This window comes from Chrysochloris asiatica, unplaced genomic scaffold (assembly GCF_000296735.1).
Source record: "Chrysochloris asiatica unplaced genomic scaffold, ChrAsi1.0 scaffold00027, whole genome shotgun sequence".
Classification (NCBI taxonomy): Eukaryota; Metazoa; Chordata; class Mammalia; order Afrosoricida; family Chrysochloridae; genus Chrysochloris; species Chrysochloris asiatica.
In genome coordinates, this window is record NW_006408545.1 from 18,984,142 (window position 1) to 19,008,249 (window position 24,108).

At 39.6% G+C, this 24,108-nt stretch overlaps 1 protein-coding gene across 4 annotated transcripts in view; it reads left to right on the forward strand.

The window, feature by feature from the left end:
• The window catches only part of SESN1 (sestrin 1), a 160,605-nt gene that overhangs the window by 123,330 nt on the left and 13,167 nt on the right, over positions 1–24,108 (forward strand). Inside the window, exons 1-4 of one of the 4 annotated variants that reach the window (XM_006839944.1) lie at positions 9,168–9,357; positions 16,759–16,824; positions 18,399–18,599; positions 19,972–20,154. In XM_006839944.1, coding sequence (XP_006840007.1) covers positions 9,256–9,357; positions 16,759–16,824; positions 18,399–18,599; positions 19,972–20,154 — 552 coding nt within the window. In that variant the 5' untranslated portion in view covers positions 9,168–9,255. Of the gene's footprint in view, positions 1–9,167; positions 9,358–16,758; positions 16,825–18,398; positions 18,600–19,971; positions 20,155–24,108 lie in introns of those variants that run through there. The other 3 variants (XM_006839943.1, XM_006839946.1, XM_006839945.1) reach the window with 3 other exon arrangements.

The following is a 24,108-nucleotide window of genomic DNA, read 5'->3' on the forward strand; positions in this document are numbered from 1 at the left end:
AAGTAATATAGCACCAGCTGCTCCTTGGAAGCCCTATACAGGGTCGCTATGGGTCAGAAGCAACTCAATGGCACTTAATAACAACAACAACACAGCTACATTATATATGTCAAGTGTTTAGTGTCTGGTACATAGGAGTCAGTAAGTTAGTTACTGGTATTATTGTCATCAGCATGGAAAACCTGACCACTGACAGATTCTACGGCGGAAAGTGTTTTTCTAATCTCACGCCATCAACACTGTTGGAACACAGCCTAATTACAAGTATGGGTAATGTCCTATATCTAGAAATTCCTAAGTAGAGATTTAACACAACCTGTACATTTCTAAGGAGCTCTGATAGTGTAGTGGTTACGAATTGGGCTGTGAACCACAAGGTCAGCAGTTCAAAACTACCAGCTGTTCCACGGGAGAAAGATGAGGCTTTCTGCCCCGGTAAAGATTTATAGCCTCGAAAACCCTGTACAGGGTCACTGTGAGTCGGAACTGACTCCACGGCACACAGCAGCAACAGCAGCAGTACATTTCTAAAAGAAGAAACCCTAGAGGAAATAAAGAGCAAAGAATTGTCTACATTTTGCTCCTTTATCATTGAACTCTAAAACTTAAATTGAAGAAGTGAAAAAAGTAGAGCACAAATAAGAGAACAATGTAAAATTACAGTTCACTGCTAAAAAGGATCTAAATGTACCTAAAACAAGATGTTGAAAAGGGGGGGAAAAAAGTGCTTAGCAGACAAGCTATATTTATATAAACAGGAAGATATGAGCTAGAGAAGGAAAGTCTTGACAAAATTAGTAAACAGAAGTAGTCTTATTAACCAGCACTGATTCTAAAATGGAATGTTTTATATGACATTAGGGGCTTGTTCAAGAATGCGTAAACTACATCAATCTGATAAACTCCACTCCCACTCTTAAAGGAGTTCTTGGGATTAACTGCTAAAATGATTGCTGAATGTGTTTTCTCACCACTCATTATTAAATATATTCTTCCAATGAATAAACCTGCAAATCTGTAGTCCTTTCATATGATCCTTATAAGAAAATTCAAGGTCCAAAGATGCCCTGATGGTGTAGTGGGTTATGTGTGGTGCTGCTAGCCACAAGGTCAGCAGTTTGACTTCACCAGCCTCTCTCCATGGAAGAAAAAGGAGGCTTTCTGCTCCTGTAAAGATTTCTAGCCTCAGAAACCCTACACAGAATCACTGTGTGTCAAAATTGACTCAATGGCTGTAGGTTTAAAAATATATATATCGTCCATAAAAACATTTTTATGCCTTTTAGCCTGATTAATATTCTTTCTGTCAAGGAAAGTTATTTTTAATGCACTGACTATATATTTTTTTAATATTATAATGGATGCTGTTCCTGGGTAGTGCAAGCATGACTGTTAACTGAAAGGTTGGTGGTTTGAATCTACCTGGAAGTGATGTGGAAGAAAGGCCTGGCAACCTGCTTCTGAAAAATCAGCCATTGAACACCCTATGGAGAACAGTTCTACTCTGACAACACATGGGATTGTCGTAAGTTGGAAACAAGTCAGTGGCAACTGGTTGGGTTTAATGAGTTCAGGAAAGCTCAGTCAGGAGAGCAGATGATTAGAGGTCTCCTAAATTTCAAAATTCAGAGCATGAGGTATGATTTATTCCCTCAGAGAACTTATCATGTTAGACAAAATATAACTTCCTCCTTACACTTTTCCTCATTTTTTTTTGTTTTTTAGCCCCATATCTTTCTTGCCTTGCCAAGATGGTCTCAGTAGCTTTCCCAACTCTTCTTGACTCCAGTTTTGCCCCTTCCAATATATTTTTCCAAACCTTAGCTGGAATGCAAATTTGATCTCATTCTACTGTCTAAAGGGAGCACAGTGTCTCTGTAGGATAAGCACTGGACTGCTAACCACAGTGTTGGCAGTTGGAGCCCTCCAGCTGCTCCACAGAAGAAAGATGAGGTTTTCTACTCTAGCAAAGATTTATACCCTTGGAGACCCTGTTCAGGGTCACTGTGAGTTGGAACCCATTCGACGGCACTAACAACAACTACTTTTTAAGATGTGCTCTTAAGAATGAAATTCAAATTCCATAACAAGACTCAAACAAGTTCCTTCTTGCTGTTTATCTTTTATGTAAATGTCCTATGTCTCCTTACTCTCCATTGTAGACTCAATGAACTTCGTTTATTCAGCTTCTCCATTTGACTCCTCTTCTTTCCTACCTCTGGGCCTTTGCACATGCTGGTTCCTTTGCTCAAAAATCAATCATCTTTACCCTCCCAACTCATGCCCCACAACACACATACCTTAATTCTGTTGTCAAATCCTCTCTTCTAATCATCTGAGCCTCATCTCAGAAATGTTTCCTTCAGGAAACCTAGCCTAATTCTCCCACTACAAATCTGGGCTTCTTTAATATTTCATAGTTCTCCGCTCAGATGTAGTCATTTGATAACTACTGTGCCTTTTCCACCTGTCTGTCAGTTGCTCGTACTGTGACGGTTTGTGTGTTGCTGTGATCCTGGAAGTAAGCCACCAGGATTTTAAATACCAGCAGGATCACCTGTGGTAGACAGATTTCAGCTGAGCGTCCAGACTTAAGACAGAGGAGGAAGAATGAGAGGCGAACCACTTCTGAAAGGTTAGCCACTGAAAACCTGGTGAATAGCATTGGAACATTGTCTCATATAGTGATGAACATGAGCAGCCCTCAGGTTGGAGGGCATTCAAAATATGACTCTAATTCCTTAGAGCTTGCCTGAATGACGTGGATGGAGAAAAGTTGTTGAGGCCTTTATCTGCTGATGTGGCACAACTCAAAATGAGAAGAAACAGCTTTAAATATGCATTAATAATTGAAAGATGGAATGTAGAAAGTACGAATTTAAAAAAATTGGAAATTATAAAAAATGAAGTGGAATGCATTAAGATGTAGATCCTAGGCAGTAATAAGCTAAATTGGACCAGTAGTGGCCATTCTTAATTGACAGTCGTATGGTTTACAATGCCACGGACAATAAATTAAACAGGAATGGTATCACATTAATTCTCAAAAAGAGCATTTCAAGATCTCTCTTGAAGAACAGTGCTGTCTGTGATAGGATGATATCCATACACCTACAAGGAAGACTGGTTAATACCACAGTTACTCAAGCTTATGTAACAACCATTAAATCCAGTGATGATGAAATTGAAGAAGTCTATCAACTTCTTCAATCTGAAATTAATCAAGTATGCAATCAAGATCCATTGTTAATTACGAGTGATTGGAATGTGAAAGCTGAAAACAGAGGAAGTATTGGCAATTGGAAACTATAACCTTAGTTATAGAAATGATGCTTTGGATTGCATGACAGAATTCTGTAAGACCAACAACTTCTTGCAAATACTTTTTTCTTTTTCAAAAACATGACCGAAGATCAGAGGAATTGTGGGATGATGTAAAGAGTATCATACAGGAAGGAAGCAAAAGGTGATATGAAAGAAAGAAAAGACTAAATGGATGTCAGAAGAAACATAGAGAAGCTAAACATGGAGAAGCTAAAGCAACTGGGAGAAATGATGACATAAAAGAGCTGAACAGAAAATTCCAAAGGGCAGTTGGAGAAGACAGAGTCAACTTTATAATGAAATGTGCAAAGACCTGGAATAGAAGACCTAAAGGGAAGAACTCGTTCAGCATTTCTCAAGCTAGGACAATTAAAGAAAAAAATCAAGTCTCAGGTTACAATACTGAAGGATTCTCTGGGCAATTTTGAATACTTATTCAGAGATGCAGGAAGCTTCAAAAGAAGATGGAAGGGATACACTGTAGCAAAAAGAGAATTGGTCAGTGTTCAACCATTTCAAGTGGTAGCATATAATCAAAAACTGGTATTGAAGGAAGAAGTTCACGCTGTACTGAAGGCATTGGTGAAAAACAAGGCTCCAGGAATTGATGAAATATAAATTGAAATGTTTCAGCAAACTCATGCTCACTTGTCTATGCCAAGAAATTTAAAAGATAACTACCTGGCCAACCAATTGGAAGTGATCCATATTTGTATCATTTCCAAAGAAAGGTGGCCCAATGGAATGTGGAAATCAGCAAACAAAGTCATTAATACCACGTGCAAGTAAAATTTTGAAGAAGAGAATTTAAAGATGGTTGCAATAGTACATTGGCAGGGTGCTGCTAGAAATTCAAGCCAGATCTGAAGAGGACACGGAGCAGGGGATAACATTGTGGATGTAATATGGATGTTGACAAGAAGTAGAGAATACCAGAAAGATGTTTACTTGTCCTTTATTGACTATACCAACAAAGGCATTTGATTGTGTGGATCATAACAAACTATCGATAACATTGAAAAGAATGGGAATTCCAGAACACTTATTGTGTTCATGAGGAACCTGTACATAAACCCAAGAGGCAGTCGTTAGACTAGAACAAGGGATATTGAATGATTTCAAATCTGGAAAGGTGAGTGTCAGAATCGTATCTTTTCACTATATTTATTCAATCTGTGTGCTAAGCAAATGATCTGAGAAGCTGCATTACATGAAGAAGAATTTGGTATCAGGATTGCAGGAAGACTCATTGACAATCTACAACATAACCTTGCTTTCCGGAGTCAAAGAGGACTTGAAATGCTTACTGATAAAGATCAAAGGCTACAGCCTTCAGTATGGACTGCATTCAATGTAATGAAAATGAAAATCCTCACCACTGGGCCAATAAATAACATCCTGATAAGTGGAGAAAAGATTGAAGTTGTTAGAAAGACTTCATTCTGATTGTATCCACAATCAGTGCTCATGGAAGCAGCAGTTAAGAAATCAAATGAAGTATTGTACTGGGCAGATATGCTACACAAGACCTCTTTAAAGTGTTCAAGAGCAAAGTTGTCAGTTTGAGGACTAAGGTGTGCCTGACCCAAGCCATGGTATTTCCAGTAGCCTCATACGCATGTGAAAGTTGGACAATGAATAAGGAAGAGCATAGAATAATCGATGCATATAAATTATGGTGTTGGAGAATATTATGCCAGAAGAACAAGCATATCTGACTTGGAAGAGAGGTACACGCTAGAACGCACCTTAGAAGCAGGGATGGTGAGACTTCGTCTCTTGTACTTTGGACAAGTTGTTACAAGGAGCCAGTCCTTGCAGAGGGTAATTAATCATACTTGGAGAAGTATAAGGTCAGCAAAAAAGAGGAAGACCTTCCCCCCACCACCCCCAATGACATGGATTGTAACAGTGGCAGCAACAATGGGTTACAAAATAACAATCTTGAGGATGACATAGGACTAGGTAGTGTTCATTCTGTTGTGCATAGGTTCACTGTAAGTGGAAACTGACTGGATCCAGGCTCCTAACAGTAACAACAACCTGTGTCAGACAGGAGACATTGGTGGTTTAGTGGTAGCAGTCTCATCTTCCTTGTGGGAAACCTCAGGTCAGTTTCTAGACAGTGCACTTCACGTATGACCACCACCCATATGTCAGCAGTTGTTTGTATGCTGCTATGATGTTGAGCAGGTTTCAGTGGAGCTTTTACAAAACCAGACTAGGAGGAAAAACAATCTCCTTTATAAATTGTTGTTGTCAGGTGCCATCGAGTCGGAACCGACTCATAGCGACCCCATGCACAGCAGAACGAAACAATGTCCAATCCTGGGCCAACCTCACTACCACTGCCACACTTGAGTTCATCAACGATTCCACCTGGCCAATCCATCTCTTTAGGGGCCTTCCTCTTTTTCTCTAACCCTCCACCTTACCCAGCATGACATCCTTCTCCAGTGACTGTTTCCTCCAGACAATATGTCCAAAGTATGAGAGACGAAGCTTAGCCATCCTGGCCTCCAAGGAGCACTCTGGCTGCACTTCTTCCAAAACAGATCTATTGGTTCTTTTGGCAGTCCATGGCACTTTCAGTATTCTTCTCCAACACCACAACTCAAAGGCATCAATTCTTCTACGATCTTCCTTATTCAGTGTTCAGCGTTCGCATCCATATGAGGCTATTGAAAACACCATGGCCTGGGTCAGGCGCACCTTAGTCCTCAAGCTGACATCTCTGCTCTTCAATACTTTAAAAAGTTCCTGTGCAGCAGATGCAATACATCATCTGATCTCGTGACAGCTGCTTCCGCGAGTGTTGATAGTTGATCCAAGAAGAATGAAGTCCTTGACAACTTCAATCTTTTCTCCATTGATAAGAATGTTGTTTATTGGTCCAGTGGTGAGGATTTTTGTTTTCTTGACATTGAGATGTAATCCATATCGAAGGCTGTGCTCTTTGATCTTCATAAGTAAATGTTTCAAGTCCTCTTCACTTTCAGCAAGCAAGGTTGTATCATCTGCATATCGCAGGTTGTTAATGAGTCTTCCTCCAATCCTGACGCCATGTTTTTCTTCATAGAACCCAGCTTCTCGTATTATATGCTCAGCATACAGGTTGAATAAGTATGGTGAAAGAATACAACTCTGTCTCACACCTTTCCCAATTTTAAAACATTCGGTGTTCCCATGTTCTGTTCGAACAACTGCTTCTTGGTCTAGGTACAGATTTCTCAGAAGTACAATGAAGTGTTCTGGAATACTCATACTTCTCAATGTTGTCCATAGCTTGTCATGATCCACACAATCGAAAGCCTTTGCGTAGTCAATAAAGCACAGATAAACATCCTTCTGGATGTTTACCTTTATAAATTACCTTTATAACAATACCTTTATAAATTAGCCTATGAAAACCCTGTGTCCCCAGTACATCATGGGGACATCACAGAACCAGGCAATGGTTTCTTCTGGTGTGTGTGCACAAGATCATCATGAGTCTGGGACCCACTAACAAGTATCAGCTTGTTATATACATTATGTATGTGTGTGTGTATATATATATATATATATATATCCACTAAGCAGCTAACAAGTATCAGACACTGTTATATACGTTATGACATTTTAATTTATTTTTTTTACCACTTTTGGATAAACAACACATCTTTTTCATTGCTCTCCTTAGAAAATGGTACAGTCTCTGTTTTACAAATGACATAATTTTAATACCACAAAGAAGGTTATACCGTAGTGGAAACCATCCTATTTTATTTATTCCAGAGTATAAAATTACAGAGCAACACTGATAGTAGAATCAGTCATCCCTCATTATCTAACTGGCTTTGTGGTTCACAGCCCCATACCTCAAGTCCACTTATGTTTCCAAATTATTAATTTACAGTCAGTTCTTCTTGCAGGGTATGTCATATTGCTACAAATTGGAAGATTTACTAATTTTGTTGTTGCTATTTATTTTCTTGTGTATGACCATGCTCAGTAGAAGGCAACTTGGAAGCTTTTCTCTGTAGCCTTCTATGTTAATTGCTTCTTTTAGCAGTAAAACTATTTTGGGTTCTTTAGTTTACTTATGAAAGTAGCTTATGAGAACATTTTAAAAGGGACTTCAGAAAGATTTTGGGAAATGGAGTTAAAAGGTAATAGAATTTTTACATTAACTTTTTAAAGCCCCTTTGTGTAACATTTATGTGGAGACAATCAATAAAAAGTAGCCAGTTTTAGCTGAATGTTTAAAAAATATGACAATGTAAGCAGTAAAAGATCAACGGCCTTCTCTGAGACATTGTTTCCTAAGATTGACACTTCTTTTATGAGAATCCTGTTTCTGTGTCAGTATTTATTGATTTAAACTCTACTTGTTTCCTTCCATCAGAGTGTTCCCCCCCCCCTTTTTTTTAAAGCCACAGCATGTAACCTTTCGAAAACACAAGGGTAAACATGCAAAAAGAGATATGATTTTTTTTAAAGGCGTTGATGGAGCCAAATACCATTGACACAAGACTTTAGAGATTTTGAGTTCTAGATTCAAGAATTTCAGTTGTGTTCCTTTGTTGTTTGTGTATATGTGTATATATGTGTGTGCATATATGTGTATATGTACAGTGTGTGTATATATATGTGTGTGTGTATATATATGGGGGGGGGGAGAGAGAGAGTGAGTGAGTCCTGGTGTGCTGTGAGTTAATGTGCTGGACTGAAAGTCGGTTTGCTATGGATCAGAACCGACTCAACGGCACTTAATAACACAACCCATATTGGGAGCTTTGGTGTGGTGCTGTAGGATAAGCATTGAACTGCTCACTACAAGGTCGGCAGTTCAAACCCACAAGTGGCTCCTCAGAAACCCTATACAGACTTGCTATGAGTAAGAACCGACTCCGTGGCACTTAACACTTTTATTTTCCCAAATTCCTCTTTAGCTGTCAAAGCAAGAAATTCTTTTTTATAACCCAGAGCGCTTATGAGGGACAATTAGAATATTTATAGGCTTTGAGTATAAGGAGCTCTGTTAACTTAATGGTTACAAATCGGGCTGCGAACCTTTAAGATCAGCAGTTCCAAACTACCAGCTGTTCTGCGGGAGAAAGATGAAGCTTTCTGCTCCCATAAAGCCTTACAGCCTCGGAAACTCTGTACAGGATCGCTATGAGTCAGAACTGACTCCACGGCACATAACAACAACAGGATATACTTGGGGGGAGGAAGGGAGAGACAATTCAAATATAATATACCAAGGCTAGCTATTTGTGTGGGAGGGTATTTATAGTTTATGTATGGAGTCCTTATGTGGCGCTATAGGATCAGCACTGAACTGCTAACCACTGGGTCGGCAGTTCAAGCCCACCAGCCGCTCCTCGGAAACCCTATGGAGTCGCTATGGATCAGAGGTGACCCCACGGCACTCAAAAACATGCATAGGTCTTGTACTTGTTTCTACATTATGTGGCCTATTAAAATTTATCAAATTTAAAGAGAAACTGCAGGCGGGGGGGGGGGGCGTTGCTGGAAGCTCTTGGTAAATGGATGAGAACAGGCGGATCGCGGGCAGTCTGGGAGCTGCAGAAGCTGGGGGAGGGGAGGCAGATTCGCTTTGCACTGCAGCTCGCGCTGCACCTTTCAGTCACAGTGCACTCTCACCTCCAGCCCCAGAGCCGATTCCCGACTAGAGAATTATCTCATCTGCTCGCAAGGAGCTGAGGCCCTGAAGGTTGTTTGCAACCAGCGTCGTCAGTCAGGGGGCGAGGCTCCGCAGGCTCTTGGGCCAGCATTGGTGCGCGTGGGCGGGACCGCGCGGCTTGTTTGTTCGCGGCGCCCCGCCCTCCGCCGGCCGCGCTGACTGAAACGCTGCAGCCGCGAGCAGCCGCTGACCGCCAGAGCTCGCTGCAACTCGGCGTCGGCAGCCATCCCCGCGGCGAAATGCGCCTGGCCACCGCTGCGAACGAGGCGTACGCGGCTTCGCTGGCCGTCTCGGAGCTGCTGAGCTGCAAGCAGTGCGGCGGGGACTGTGGCCAGGACGAGGTACCCGGGTGAGGGGCTGGGCGGGCGCGGCGGGTATCCCCGGCCGCTGCAGTTGTGCACGGAGGTGGTGTCGCCTCCTCAGAATCGCACGGTGACAGCGTCGAAGACGCTCCCGTTCAGGGTCGCCCCGACTCTCCGGTGAGGCGTTTCATCGCGGTCGGCCCCGGGTAGAAACTGCTCGGACTGGAGTAGACGGGTCGTTCCTTCGTGATTGAAATGGAAGCTTTCAAAATGTAAATAACGTTGTCTTTTGTACAAGTCTCCACAAGTCCGGAACCGAACAAAGCTCTCGTCTGAAGGTAGAACCGCCTGTGGATTTTTCCCCCTTCAGCGTCTTGTCAAAACAGATGATTCAGCCACCTCCGTTTCTTTACCTCCTACTTACAGACGAAAAAGAAACGCACTGGGGTCACTGAAAAGCTGAGGCTGCCTGGAATAAATATGTTCTGCAGCTCTATGACGTTATGCACAGCGTTTCGTCTTGTTTATTAAACCATCCATCCATTTTGTGTCCGAATTGGTTCCTAGAAAAAGCTACTTATAGTTACCCTGTGTATTTTCCCTGGTGGTTACGTGCCGTGGAGTTGGTTTCGACCCATAGCGACCCTGTACAGGGTTTCCGAGGCTGTAAATCTTTACGGGAGCAGAACGCCTCATCTTTCTCCCGCGGAACAGCTGGTTCGAACTGCTGACCTTGCGGTTCGTAACCACTACGCTACCAGAGCTCTTTTGTATTTTTTCTAGTGGTTGTAAATAGAGCACCGTTTGAAGGTGACCAATATAGCCCTGGTGGCGAAACGCCAGACTGCCATCTATAAGGTTGGTGGTTCGAACCCACCAGCCGCTTCTTGGGAGACAGATGTGGTCATCGGCTTCCATAAAGATGACAGCCTTGGAAACCCTGTCCAGGTTATGGCACCAGGGTCCTGTTTTGTTTCAATATAACCTTGGCTGAAATGTGAACCTTTAAAAGGTTTTGATTCAAAAGTTGAAAAGGAGGATGTAGAGAAATACTAATTAAAATGTGAATTGAAATAAAAATGATGTAAATATTTTCTTAGTCCAAGAAATCCAAATTTAAATTGATATCTGTGCAACTTTAAAACGACACCATTTTAGTCAATGTGCTGTTTTGGTAGTCTACCTTATGTTTACACTACATAGGCACCAAACCAAGAGACTTGTTCTTAAAGGCTGTACAGTACCAAGTGCTTTTTCTAGATTTTAACATTCACACATACATTAAACACTACTTGTTTGCAGGTAATTGAACAGCCTAAAAAGTATCTTAAAATGTCGCTTTAGCAGTTTTATCAAAGAGAGAAAAAAACAGGCTGAAAGTGCTGAATTGACATTGACAGTATTTGTTTGCAAGTCATAACAGATCTTTTCTATTTTGAGTAGAAGTGAGTTCTAATCACACTAATTAATCATTGTGCCTGTTATTTCTGATGGTGCTTATGTGCAGAATCCTAAGCAGTTCTTGCCCAGATCTAGAATTTCTAAATATAAATGTAAACTTGAAAACGCATCAGATGCGTCTGAGTTTTGTACATTGATCACAGTGCCTGTGTTCAGGAAACCAGGAAGGAGCTTTGTGTAGTCGTATTTCATTTTTAAGAAATCCAACATGTGGAAAGATAAATTAAGAAGCATTGCTTTATAGACAACTTCACTTTATCAGAATTAATAACATTTATTTTCAAATATTAAGTTTCCATATTTTTTATAAAATGAAACAGTTTCCCAGAATGAAATTCCTAAACAGTATGGGATGTACGTATGGACTAAGTCAGCTTATTATAAATGGAGTATTTGAAGTCAGTTTTTATTTTTCTATTTCATAGAAGACCAAGATTATAAAAAACAGGGTACTTTGTTTGCTTAATGTAGCATGTGCCAAGTTCAGTGACAAAAATAAAATGATTAAAGGGATTCAATTATTTGTACTTGTCAACTAGTTTTATAAATGGGTAAACACCATAAGCCAACAAGTGCTTTTATTTTGCGTTTAAGACAAATCATTCCCTCTCTCACTTAAGGTTATTGGTATAGATGAATCATATCTTTAATAAATTTGAAACATCTGATTAGAACACTAGTTTCAGTTCACAGTGATTCATGCAATGAACTGTCAAGATTCACTAAGACTTGTCATACTCTGATCATTAGTATGTTAGTGTTATACAGTCAGGAGGAAACATGTTAGCGATCTGGAGCAGTGTTATGGTGGTGGAGCCTGTTGTTTTATCTTTTGAAGATGCTGATTAGGATTGTTGAGGGGAGAGGACTGTTAGTTCCCTTGTGAGTTTTTCCTGCCACTCCTTCACCAGAGTTTGTGACGTTTGTCCTGAGATTAGCATCTACATCTTTTCAACAAGGCCTTTTGCTGTTGGCAGTTCTGCTTCCTAGAATCTGGATTGATGAAAATTTTGTTCAGAGTCTGTAATTCATTTTACTACTGCTACAGAGGAAAGAATAATTGACATAATCTAGTGAGAAATTATGAAATGCTTTTAATTTGCTTTATGATCGCCTGATTAAAGTGCTACAGTGCCTTTTTGATCAACACCTAATAAGAAATAATCTAGTAACTAATTTGTCATGTAACTAAGAAGTGTTTCAGAGAATGAATATTCCAGAAAATTGAAACAGAACTTTTTAGGAACTAACTACATTATCATATAATAAATACAGTGATATCTAAAGAGATCTCCACAGTGCCTGGAACTCTTAAAGAGACATACAAGAATAATAATTGAAGACACGAACTCTAGAGCCAGAATTCTTAGATTCAACTCCCAGCTCTACCACTATTGTTGTTAAGTGCCATTGAGTCAGTTCTGACCCATAGTGATCTTGTATAGGGTTTCCAAGGAGCGACTGGTGACCTTGAACCTCCCACCTTGTGGTTCGAACCAACTTTGCAGTCCAGCCCATTAACCCATAGTGCCATACCCGGACTCATCTCCACCACTAGTAGTACTGATTGTGAGCAAAACTATGGGTTAACATCCCAGGGCTTTCAGCCATTATCTATGTAAAATGGGAACAGTGATAGTAACTACCTCATAGACTGATGTAAGGATCAATCTGAAACCCTGACTTGTTTTTCATGAAGTGTAGAAAAACCAAATACATATTCTAGATGCTATCATCATAGATAACATTACATGCTGTTTGTGTACAGATAATAGATTTAAAAACACTCTCTGGCTACAGATACGATGTAAATGTTAGGTGTTGCTGTTGCTGCTGCTGATTACTTTTTGCTTATTTATGTCATTTAAGGAATAGGCAGAAAACTAAAAGGCAATTAACTAAATGAATCTCATATCATTGACTGCTGTCAGCGTGCCAGCCAGGATCTAGACGTACCACTTCACTTGTACTCTACTGCTTATGAGAGAAACTAGATAACCAAGTTTGTTGGACTTTGCACCTAAAATAAGACCTGAGTCTGTTATGAAGGGTTTGGCTGTATGTAAGTGGTTTGTAAAATCGTCTCTAATTTATAATGTTGTAAGATAGCTGGTATTGCTGTTACCACTATTTACAATATCATCACTTACTCTATTTTATAGATTAGGACTAGCAGGGTCATGTTTTCGGCCCAAATCTTCTGCGTCTGCTTTTTACTTTTATCTCCACTCCACAGTTGATGGATAGGGGAAATATTTTTAAGCATTATTGTATTTTTGTGCTTTTCTTTGGTACATTTCCCAAGATGAGGAATCTTTATAAAACCAATGTCATCATCCACTTTCATGGTAATTGTCTGTCACCTGTTTATCCTAGAGTTTAGTGCTCTGGTTTTTGTGTGCAGTGAGAGGCTGGGTTAGGATAGGGTTAATGATCCTCTTCCTGCCAGTAGATGAACTGGGATAAATTCATCATGGGCACCCCATGGTCAGCCCCTATCTCTCAACTCATCATGGGTACCCCAGGTCAGCCCCTATCTTCTACTGGGCATAAAAGATCGTGTCATGCTCTGGTATCCTTATCATTTACCTAGTTTATTAGCTAAGAATCCTGGTTGCGGTGCTGTGGGTTAATGCACTAGATTGCAGGGTCAGCAATTCAAACTCACCAGCCATTCCTCGGGAACCCTATGCAGGGCCACTGTGGGTCAAAACCAACCCAATGGCACACAACAACCACATTAGCTAAGAAAGAAGATACGGTACAACTTTTGTGTATGGTCTCTAAAACTACGAGACTAAGTTTATGTGATTCTAATACTATTTTCCATTATATCAGTCTTAATCAGTGTTTCTGTTTCTCAACAAAAATTAATGAAAGCTAGAAAATCTGTCTCCGTACCCCAATCTTTTCTTTTACTTCCTCCCTTCCCCCCCCACCCCCCACTACTTTGAAGTTCAAACCCATCAACTATTCATTGGAAATCCTATACAGGGTCACTATGGGTCGAAACCTACTCAAGGGCACTTAACATTTCCCTTTCTGCTTTTACAGAATGGCACAAACACCTACAACCTCTTTAGCTTAGTAGGACATTGATAATTGAAGTGTGAGCTGAGTAAAAGTCTATTTACCTAGGATTAACCTTAGGTTTAGAAAAATAAAAAGAAATGGGAGTCTTGAATATCAAAGATGCATTCATTTTCCCATTCTTCTCTCCTCAGCTGTCTTGCTAGACTGGTATCTCATCAAGGAATGAATGCAATCTTAACACTAAGAGGTTATTAAGTTAATGAATCTCTAATCCATTCTGAACAATTTGCTTTTTCTAAGCATCCTATTCTTAAATGCATAGCTTTTCGCTCTAAAGGAACCAGGAAAGAAGGATTTAACCATGGAAGATTCAAGGAAGGGGAGCCAATGATACTAATTCCTGAGATTTGAGAATTACATAGGATCTTTAGGAAAGACTGTGGTCATTGCACATATGAAACTATTGCATTTTCGGAAGTATTGATAGCCACTTTCTTGGAATTATAAGACTTGTTTTATAATAGTTTGGTATATAAACTATGTATTTGGTTTAGAAACTAAATCAAAATGATATAATTCATCCTCTTTGTTTTGAGACCCATGTTCTATCAATCTGGTTGCCAATGCATTTGTAGGATAAAGCAGGAAACTTTCCTTTTTGTAGTACATCTTAGAGGTGCCTTGGTGTAGAGGTTAACGCTTGGCTGCTAATGGAAAAGTTAGCTGTTCTAACTCACTAGAAGGAGGTAGCAGTCTGCTTCTGTAAAGATTGTTGTTGTTGTTGTTAAGTGCCATTGAGTCAGTTCTGACCCATAGCGACCCTGTACAGGGTTTCCGAGGGTGTAAATCTTTACGGGAGTAGAAATTAGAACCTTGGAAACTATGGAGCTAACAGTTAGTTCTCCTCTGCCCTATCTGGTCTTTGTGATTCAGAATCGACTTTTCAGCAATGGATCTGGCTTTTGGTAGTATATCTTAGAGACATTATTAAATCAGCCCAGGTAGAACTGCTTCAGTCTTTTAAAGGATGCTATGCTACTCTATGGAGTCCTGGTGCTGGATTGCTAGGTTACATTGAACCACAAGGTTGGTGGTTCAAATGCATCAGCCACTCCTCAGAGACACTATACAGGGTCACTATTGGTTGGAACCAACTCCACAGCACTTAACAACAACAGCGTGCTACTCTGTAGTGTACTTTATTGATGAAAGGTCCTCTATTGGTGACTGGAAAATCACTGACCTCAAATGCAAGGTCATTTGAATTATATATTTATATGAGGGGGTTTCAAAACTTGGACAAGTTCCGCTATCTTTTCATTCCATTTTTACCTTGTGTATTATGGATTCAGTTGACAAATACACATATAACCTACTTTGAATCTGAATCTTAACGTCTCTTCAATTTTGTCCTGCATGTTTAATTTTAAAAAATCTATTCTGCTCAAAAGGTTTTTACTTGGTTGAACCAAATTTCTTCAGTTCCTGCCAAATGCCCTTCTCTGTCTGCCCCTCCCTCCATTTTTTTTCTCCTTTAAAGGGAAAGCACTGGTTTATATCATGAAGAAATTTTGGAAGCATCAGGGAGAGGGTCGAAATAATATTAATACGTAATTATGTAAGCAAGGGTTAATCTGTAGTACATGGACTCTAAAGAGACTTTTTAAAATGTTTTATTGTGATAGTTTACATGGGAGAGCATTAGCTTTACATTCATCTTATCGTATGTCATTTCATTGCCATGGTTACAACCCCCTCCATGCATCATCAACCAACCAAAGGGTATACCCTGCAGGCCTGCCCCCCAGTCATCAGCACACAGCCCCTCTCCCTCTCTGGGTCTAAAGTCTCCAGCCGCTCCATCTCTCCATGTCATCGTCTCTGCCTCCATCTCTGGCGTCACTGCTTAGAGACTTTTTACATTTAGTTGTTTTGTTTTTCTTTTTTTTTAATTTAAGGTTTTTATTGTGGATTAAGTGAAAGTTTACAGGGTATATCATCAATTTTACATTCAACAAATCATACACCTTGTTTCATTACAATGATTATAATCCCCTCCATGTACCGTCAGTTAACAGTGTTTCTCTCTATCCACTTTAGCTTTTTACATTTAGTTTTTATAGAGACCAGTTTGATAGGGCCTGGGCCTCAAAACAAAGAGGTTGAATTATATTATTCTGCTTTTGTTTATATAAAGAAACTTTATTGGGGTGGGGGTTGATCATCAGTTTTGTTAACAATGGTACACTGTCTCATAAGTAGCCTGTCTACATTCATTATGTCAGAAGACAGAAAATTATTAATTTCTCCATTTCTCTAAAATAATAAATGAGGTTGATGACATCCTATAAACAGCTAATTTAAGGCAAACTTACACACAGAATTACTCTCTAAAATTGTTTTAATCAACCTCATTACACATGTCCTACAATCTTAGTTTTTTGTGTGGATTCTTTTTTTTAAAAGAACTTTTGATTTTTTAATATTTCTGTTCTTACTGTGAGATGTTACCATGTAGTGTGTAAAAACTACATGTCCTTGGATTAAGACATCTAAGTAAAAGTTACTGCTTTTTCATTTCCTGACATTGATATTTTGGTTGGTTGGGATGTACAACCACATTGGTCTTATTTTGTATCACTGATAATCCACAGGGTTGGCTGATATGTGCTGAACTTTCTGTTCTAGACATTCTGCCAAGGACTTTATGCAAAACTCTGATTTTAGTGAACCAGGTTTTATTGGTTTTAGTCAGCATCATGTTTATAAGCTGTTGTTAGCTATGTGATGCAAACAGAAGAGTTGGTATGTACATATAGTCATGAAAACAAACCACCAAAACAAACCTTTCTCTGTTCAACTGGATGTTTTTCCCTCTCATTCCTGTAGCCTCAGCTCATGTTGTTTACTACCAGAGGCCTGAGATGGTGTCATTTTCTTTTCTAGGAACTTGGTATTAGAATTCCTCGACCACTGGGACACGGACCAAGCAGATTCATCCCAGAACAGGAGGTATGTCTGTGAGAGTACATAGTGAACTGTATGCTTTTAAGGAAATGCTTTTGTGACCCACATCTTGGCATCTCAGCAACTGTAGTCCAACAACATGTTTTACGCAGAGTTGATCACAGTTAATCATGATGCTCTGGCAGTGAATATGTGGGATTAGAAAGCTGTTTGTAGTCATGTTGATTTCTAGTACTTCACGAGGCTTTTTTAACACCCATATTGAAGCAAGGAAACCCAAAACGTGTTTTTGACTAATGGCACTCTGCTCATATTTTGATGTTGTTTAGGTGTGCCCATAAGACAGTCCTGGACTCCTGGTGTGGTGCTGTAAGATCAGCACTGGATTGCTAACCATAAGGTCGACAGTTCAAACCCACCAGCTGCTCCTTGGAAACCCTGTATAGGGTCACTATGAGTCGAAACTAACTCAATGGCACTTAACAACAACAACAGCAGAAGAATCCTATTGTGGTGCTTTAGGATAAGCACTGGACTGCTAACCACAAGGTCGGCAGTTTAAACTCACCAGCTGGCTGCTCAGAAACGCTGTATAGGGTTGCTATGAGTCGGAATTGACTCGAGGGCACTAAACAACAATATAAACTGAGTTACTTGCAGGTTTTCAACTCAAACCCAAACCTGAACCTGAACCCAGGTTATTCAGGCTTGACCCCTGCCGAGCATTTGCACCTAGTCAGAATCTATATTTCAACAAGATCCCCAGGAGGGAAGCCTAAGGATCACCTAGGAACCTTGTTAAAATGGAGACTCTAGTTCAGTATATAAGGGGGCATTAAAAGCTTCATGGAAAAATAGAACTAAAGGATAATGGAATTTTTCCTCCAGATTTTTGCAGTCTCCCTTTTATTTGGGCTAGAAATGCACCTTCTCTGCAGGAGTCTAACAGGAATGAACTGGTTCAAAACCCTGGTGACTTAGTCGTGACTATCTTCACAAGCTTGTGTCAATGCTAGATTGAATCTTTAGTTCTAAATATAAATAAAGAGGTTTTTAGATTTATGTATTTTATATAAAGTTTTCACAAGTGATGCTTACTTTGAGTTAATTTTGGTTCTCTTTAAATTGAATGGCAATAGGCGTTGTTATAATGAAAGGCTTTAGTATCTGTTAAATTCTACAAGTTTAATCATCTAAATCGGCTCTTTATCGGAATTCTGGCCAAATTGACTAGCATCCTGCCTGCTGCTGCTACTGTGTATCTTTGAGTCCGCTCTGCCTCATAGCAACCCTCTATAGGGTTTCTGAGGCTGTCACCTTTATGGGAGCTGAAAGCCTCATCTTTGTCCTGAGGGAGCAGCTGGTAGATTTGAACTGCTGATCTTGCTAGATGGCCTTGAATGTTCAGCCTATGTTGTTTATCCCTTACTGGAGAGTATGTGACTGTTTATTCTTCTTCCTTGTTACCAATTGACTTTAAATTTGTGGAATTGTAACCTCGCTCTCTTAAACCAAATCTAATTTGCTTCCTAATGACCTTAGAACACAATGCTTGTGTATTTTTTCCTTGAACATCTATTTACCTTTCTGTAACAGTAGTTTTTCTCTTATTTATACAGATTCTCCAAGTGGGGAGTGAAGACGCACAGATGCACGCTTTATTTGCAGATTCTTTTGCTGCTTTGGGTCGTTTAGATAACATTACATTAGTGATGGTTTTTCACCCACAATATTTAGAAAGTTTCTTAAAAACTCAACACTATCTACTGCAAATGGATGGGCCTTTACCTCTTCATTATCGCCACTATATTGGAATAATGGTTTGTAAATTTTTAGTGAAAACTTCTGTTTTTATTGATCTCTTGGAAATATTTAATGCTGTAAACACAGGGATGAATACTTATACCCTGGCTTGTAATAGGATTCCTGTTAGATAGTATTTAGTTTTCTTTTTTCTAACTAGGTATGCCCTACAGCAAGGCCTGGGGGCGGGAAAGGGGACCTTTTCTGCCAAAATTTGTAATGTTGTTTGCGGGCCATACAAAATTATCACCCTAGACATTAGCCTACTATGTTTAGTCAAACATTTCATTAACTCACCCCTAATGTGATGGCCTGGGGTCATTGTGTGATGCTGCTCGTTAATGTTCTGGTTTGAACCGTGAGGTTAGCGGTTCAAGCTCACCAGCTACTCCTTGGAAACCCTATGAGGGGTCGCTATGGGTCAGAACCAACTCAGTGGCGCTTAACAACAACAATGTGATGGCCTGGTGTGGTGCTGCAGGATAATGTGCTGGACCACATGGTCAGTTTAAGCCTCAAGGTTGGCACTTCAAACCCACCAGCTGCTGCTCAGAGTTGCTGTAAGTCAGAACTGACTTGATTGCACTTAACAACAACAAAAACAACGTGATAGTTGGAACTGTGGTTGCCTTGGCAGGACCAGACCAAATGATTTTTCAGGCCTTGGAATCCAGGTGTGCTGTGGGTTAATATACTGGACAGCAAAGTCAGTCTGAGCCGCTAGGTCGGCCATTCAAGCTCACCAGCCTCTCTTTGAAAACCCTATACAAGGTCACTTAGTGATGTGTCAGAACTGACTCAACGGCACGTAACAAAAAACAACATACAGCCTGAGGGCCAGACGTTCCCTACTCCTGCTCTAAAGTATCAGAGCCCCCTGCCTCCTGACATAAAATAACCATGTATTTATACACTCCTGAGGACATCCTGCATTAAATAAGAAACTGAAATAACGCACAAGATGTGTTTCATTATTATAAATAGTTCACTTTAACATGTCTCTAATCTTATTTGTAAGTATGCTTCTAAAATTCATGAAAAAATTGAATTTTCCATGAAGTTTTTGAAGCTCCCTAGTAGTCCATTATTTTGTAGTTGACACCTTAATTAAAGTTTCTTCGTAATCTGAGGTTCTGAAAGTTGGCGCATAGAATTTCTAAAGTTTCTTATGTTTATTGTTTGTTCATTGTTTGTTCTTGGAAATTTCCTGAGGTGGTTCCTATGGTATATTTGAATGTTTTAAATGTTTATAAGAAAACTTCATTTCTGTAATTTATAGAAAAAATTTAAACATACTAATAAAAAGCTAAGCAATTTTTGCACCTTCTAAAGGATTTGTTTAGAATTTTAATTTTTACAATCAGGGTAATATTTCTGTTTCCTCTCAAGGCTGCAGCAAGACATCAGTGTTCCTACTTAGTGAACCTCCATGTAAATGACTTCCTTCATGTTGGTGGGGACCCCAAGTGGCTCAATGGCTTAGAGAATGCTCCTCAAAAACTACAAAATTTAGGAGAACTCAACAAAGTGTTAGCCCATAGACCCTGGCTTATTACCAAAGAACACATTGAGGTAAGTCATAAGTAATATATCTCAGGTGTCTGTATTTTTTAAATGACATTTTAAACTAGTTTCTTCTAATTGTGTTGGTTAAAAGGGTAGTAGAGTAAACACAGATTGGCATTTTCTACAAGTGTCTTACCATGTAGTAGAAAATTTTGAAAAACACAATATGTTGTTTGGTCTTGTCTTTTTAGTTTATAGTACATGCTAGATACTGTTACTTATTTCAAGCTTCTTAATAAGAAAAGTGGGAGTCCTGGTGTGGTACTGTGGGTTAATGCACTAGACTGCAAAGTTGGCTTGAGCCATGAGGTCAGTGGTTCAAGCTCACCAGTCATTCCTCGGAAAACCTTACAGGGTCGCTATGAGTCAGAACCAACTCGATGGCACTTAACAACAAATAAGACCGCTAACTTGCTAGCCTCTCCTCGGAAACCCTATACGGGGTTGCTATAAGTCAGAACCAACTTGATAGCATTTAACAACATCAAATTAAGAAGATGATAGAAGATTTGGATATGAATTAGGCCTTATTTGTCTAGTATATCATCAAATAAGAAAAATAATCATGCAAGCTTATAAGATGGGTAACGAAGCAGAAGGGACACAAACTTTAATTAAACATAGCACCTTGAGAATAATTTTTAGAGTATGATTTTATGGCTTCGGGATTTTCCGCATGTTAAGTTGCTGGACGAGGGGCAGTGGTGGCTCATTGGGAGAATTTTCCCCTTCCAGGCGAGACCCAGTTTCTGCTCCCTGTGGGGCATCTCATGCATGTCCACCACTCTGGCTTCTGTGTTGCTATGAAGCTGAACAGGTTTCAGCGGCTTCCAAACAAACAGACTAGGAAGAAAAACCTGGCAGTCTACTCCTGAATTTCAGCCGATGGAAAGTCTATGGCTCAATCAGGCAGCAGAACAGTATGGTGGTTTAGACATACCATGACATCCCTCTCCTCCTACCCCACCTCGAGCAAAGACACAAGGAACCAAGTGAAACGGATGCTGATGAGAGTCTTGGAACCTTAAGCAAGCAGCAAGCAGAAGGATGAAGTGTTAAACACCAAATGGAAGGAGAAGCTGGAGTAAACAGTGAACACGGAAACATATGGATCATAGATGCCCTACCCGCTGACCCAACACAGTGTGGCCATCTTTAGACAAAACAAGCAGTGTTCTGGTTGAGGAACATAGGAAGGCAACTTTGTAGAATCCTCAGTAGCTGAAAGATACAGTGTAAATGACTCCTGAGTGAAACAGGGTGTTCGTCATCTGCACCTTTGCCTAACAACAAGCAGGAGTTCATAGTGCCGCCTTCTAATGCCTGGCCTACTGCACCATCACACATTCCCAACCTACACAATTCCAGCAGATTAACTGGATATGCACTGAAGTCTCTTCATTCCCCACCATCTACTGAAACAACAGTTCACACATACACCAGGGCCTACCCCATCCATTTGGGAGGCATTATCTAGCAGCCACAGAGATATTCTGCTTTGATCTTCAGAAGGATTCCGTAAATCCATGAAGACTGTTGAGGGTTCCTGACCACATTTGTCACCCAATATCAGGGAAACGGCCTACTCATCCTCCTCCACTCTCATGAATGCCTTAGCAAACAAGAACTAATCATATGAAGAAACAGAATTAGATGGCTCTAAAAAGTAAGTAAAATAAAGGGGAAGGAACCCTACCTGAAGAAGAGATGGTAATCAAACTACCTGATAAGGAATTTAAAAACTTAACTATAGCGTAGTGGTTACGAATCGGGCTGCGAACCTTAAGGTCAGCGGTTCGAAACTACCAGCCGCTCCGCGGGAGAAAGATGAGGCTTTCTACTCCCGTAAGGATTTACACCCTCGGAAACCCTGTACAGGGTCGCTATGGGTCGGAACCGACTCGACGGCACTTAACAACAACAACATAGGATCCCTAAAGTGTCCTGGTGTCACACTGGGGGACAAGCACTGGGCCACAAGGTCAGTTTGAATCACAAGGTCTGCAATTCAAGCTCACCAGCCATTCCTTGGAAACCCTATGGGTTTCTATGGGACAGAACTGACTCAAAGGCACTTAACAACAACAACAAAGAGATCAAGAAAAACACAAACCAACAAAGCCCTAGAAGAATTCAGGAGAACAATGGAAGAATAAAATGACAAACAATTAGAAATAACAGAAAACAACAACTAGAAATCCAGAGATAAACATTTATTGTAAGACATAGATAACTCAATGGAAGCACATAGAAATAGAATTACAGCAGTAGAAGAAATAATCAGTGAGATAGAGGACAAATCCTTGATACTAATCTGTGTGAGGAACAATCAGATAAAGAATGAAGAAGCCTAAGAATTATGTGGGACACTATCTAGATAAAGAATTTACACATAATTGGAATTCCTAAAGAAGATAAAAAGCACAGAGAGAATTTGTTAAGGTATATTTGACAGAAAACTAATGTGAAAGATAAAATTTTCATCTTTCAGTGAAGTTCAGTGAGCCTGCATGTAAGATTTGTTATTGTTGTGAAGTGCCATCGAGTTGGTTCCGACCCATAGCAACCCTGTAGGATTGACCCCTCAAAAGAAAGTCACCAAGATATAACATAATCAAAGTTTTCAAAACCAAAAACAAAGAATTCTGAGAACAGCTCATGAAAAATGAAATCTCACTTACAAAAGGTCACTGATTTCTGAGCAAAAAGGCAGTGGTATATAATACATACAAAACTGAAAGGAAATGAAAATTGCCTTTCGAGAATCATACATCCACCAAAATTGCCTTTAAAATATGCTGAAACTAGGATATTCTCAGATAAACAGAAATTAAGAGAATTTGAAAAATCAGACCAACCTTAAAAAATACAGGCAGTCCCCAGGTTACAAACAAGCTAATTCCTAACTTTGTCTTTAAGTGGGATTTGTAGGTGATTTGGAACAAGTGCATATGTTCTTGTTAGGTCTTACTTTAGTGCAAGAAAAGGCTTGAAGCCTTTTCAGTTATTTAAAAGCTGTATGTACACCAAGTGGAGGTGATTGTGGTGAAGAATTTGTTGCTAGTAGGGGTTGGTTCCATTGTTTCATCAAAGTCAGGCATTCATCACCTGGAACCCTTCAGACGGTACCAATAGCATCAGACAATAACTTGAGACCAATCACACAACAGCATTACCTAGATGCCAACCCAGATAATGAACTCTCAAAACGAAAATAAAGATGAATACAGAGTACCAGAGTTTCCGTCTGAAAACAGTGATATAACTTCAAAACATTAAGAGGAAATAAATGGTGTAGTTTTACACCTTCTATTTCGAGAGATATAATAGATTGTTTTAAACTTAGGAAGATAAAGGTAAATTTCAGTTAGCCACAAAGAAAATAAATCTTCTCACCAAAATGAAGAAAATCACAGAGACTCAGTAAACACAAAATCAACAAAGAAGTATAGGAAAAGAAAATCTACATATATAAAAAAGAACTTAGCACAGAAAATTAAGCAAAGAAACACACAAAAGCATGAAAGGGCAGTACTAAATTTTTATCTTCCCATCACACTGAATGTAAATTATTTAAATGTACCATTCATGAGTCAGAGTGTGGCAGAATGGATTAAAAATGATGCATCAATATCTTGCCTTCAAGAGACACCTTAGACACAAAGACATTAAGTAGGTTAAAACTCAAAGGATGGGAAACATTACTTCAAGCAAACAGTAAATAAGAGAGCAGGAATAGCAGTAATAATCTGATAAACGTTAAGTCAAAATCCTTTATAAAAGGCAAAGAAGAGTGTTAATCGGGATTTCAAAAATTTTGTGGAAAAATTATGTTTTCTTTTAATTCCATTTTCCACAAAGTTTTTGAAGCACCATATATATACTTGTATAATGACTAAAAAGAGAAGATAACCATAATAACTATTTACACACCTATTAACAGAGCCCCAAAATACTTAA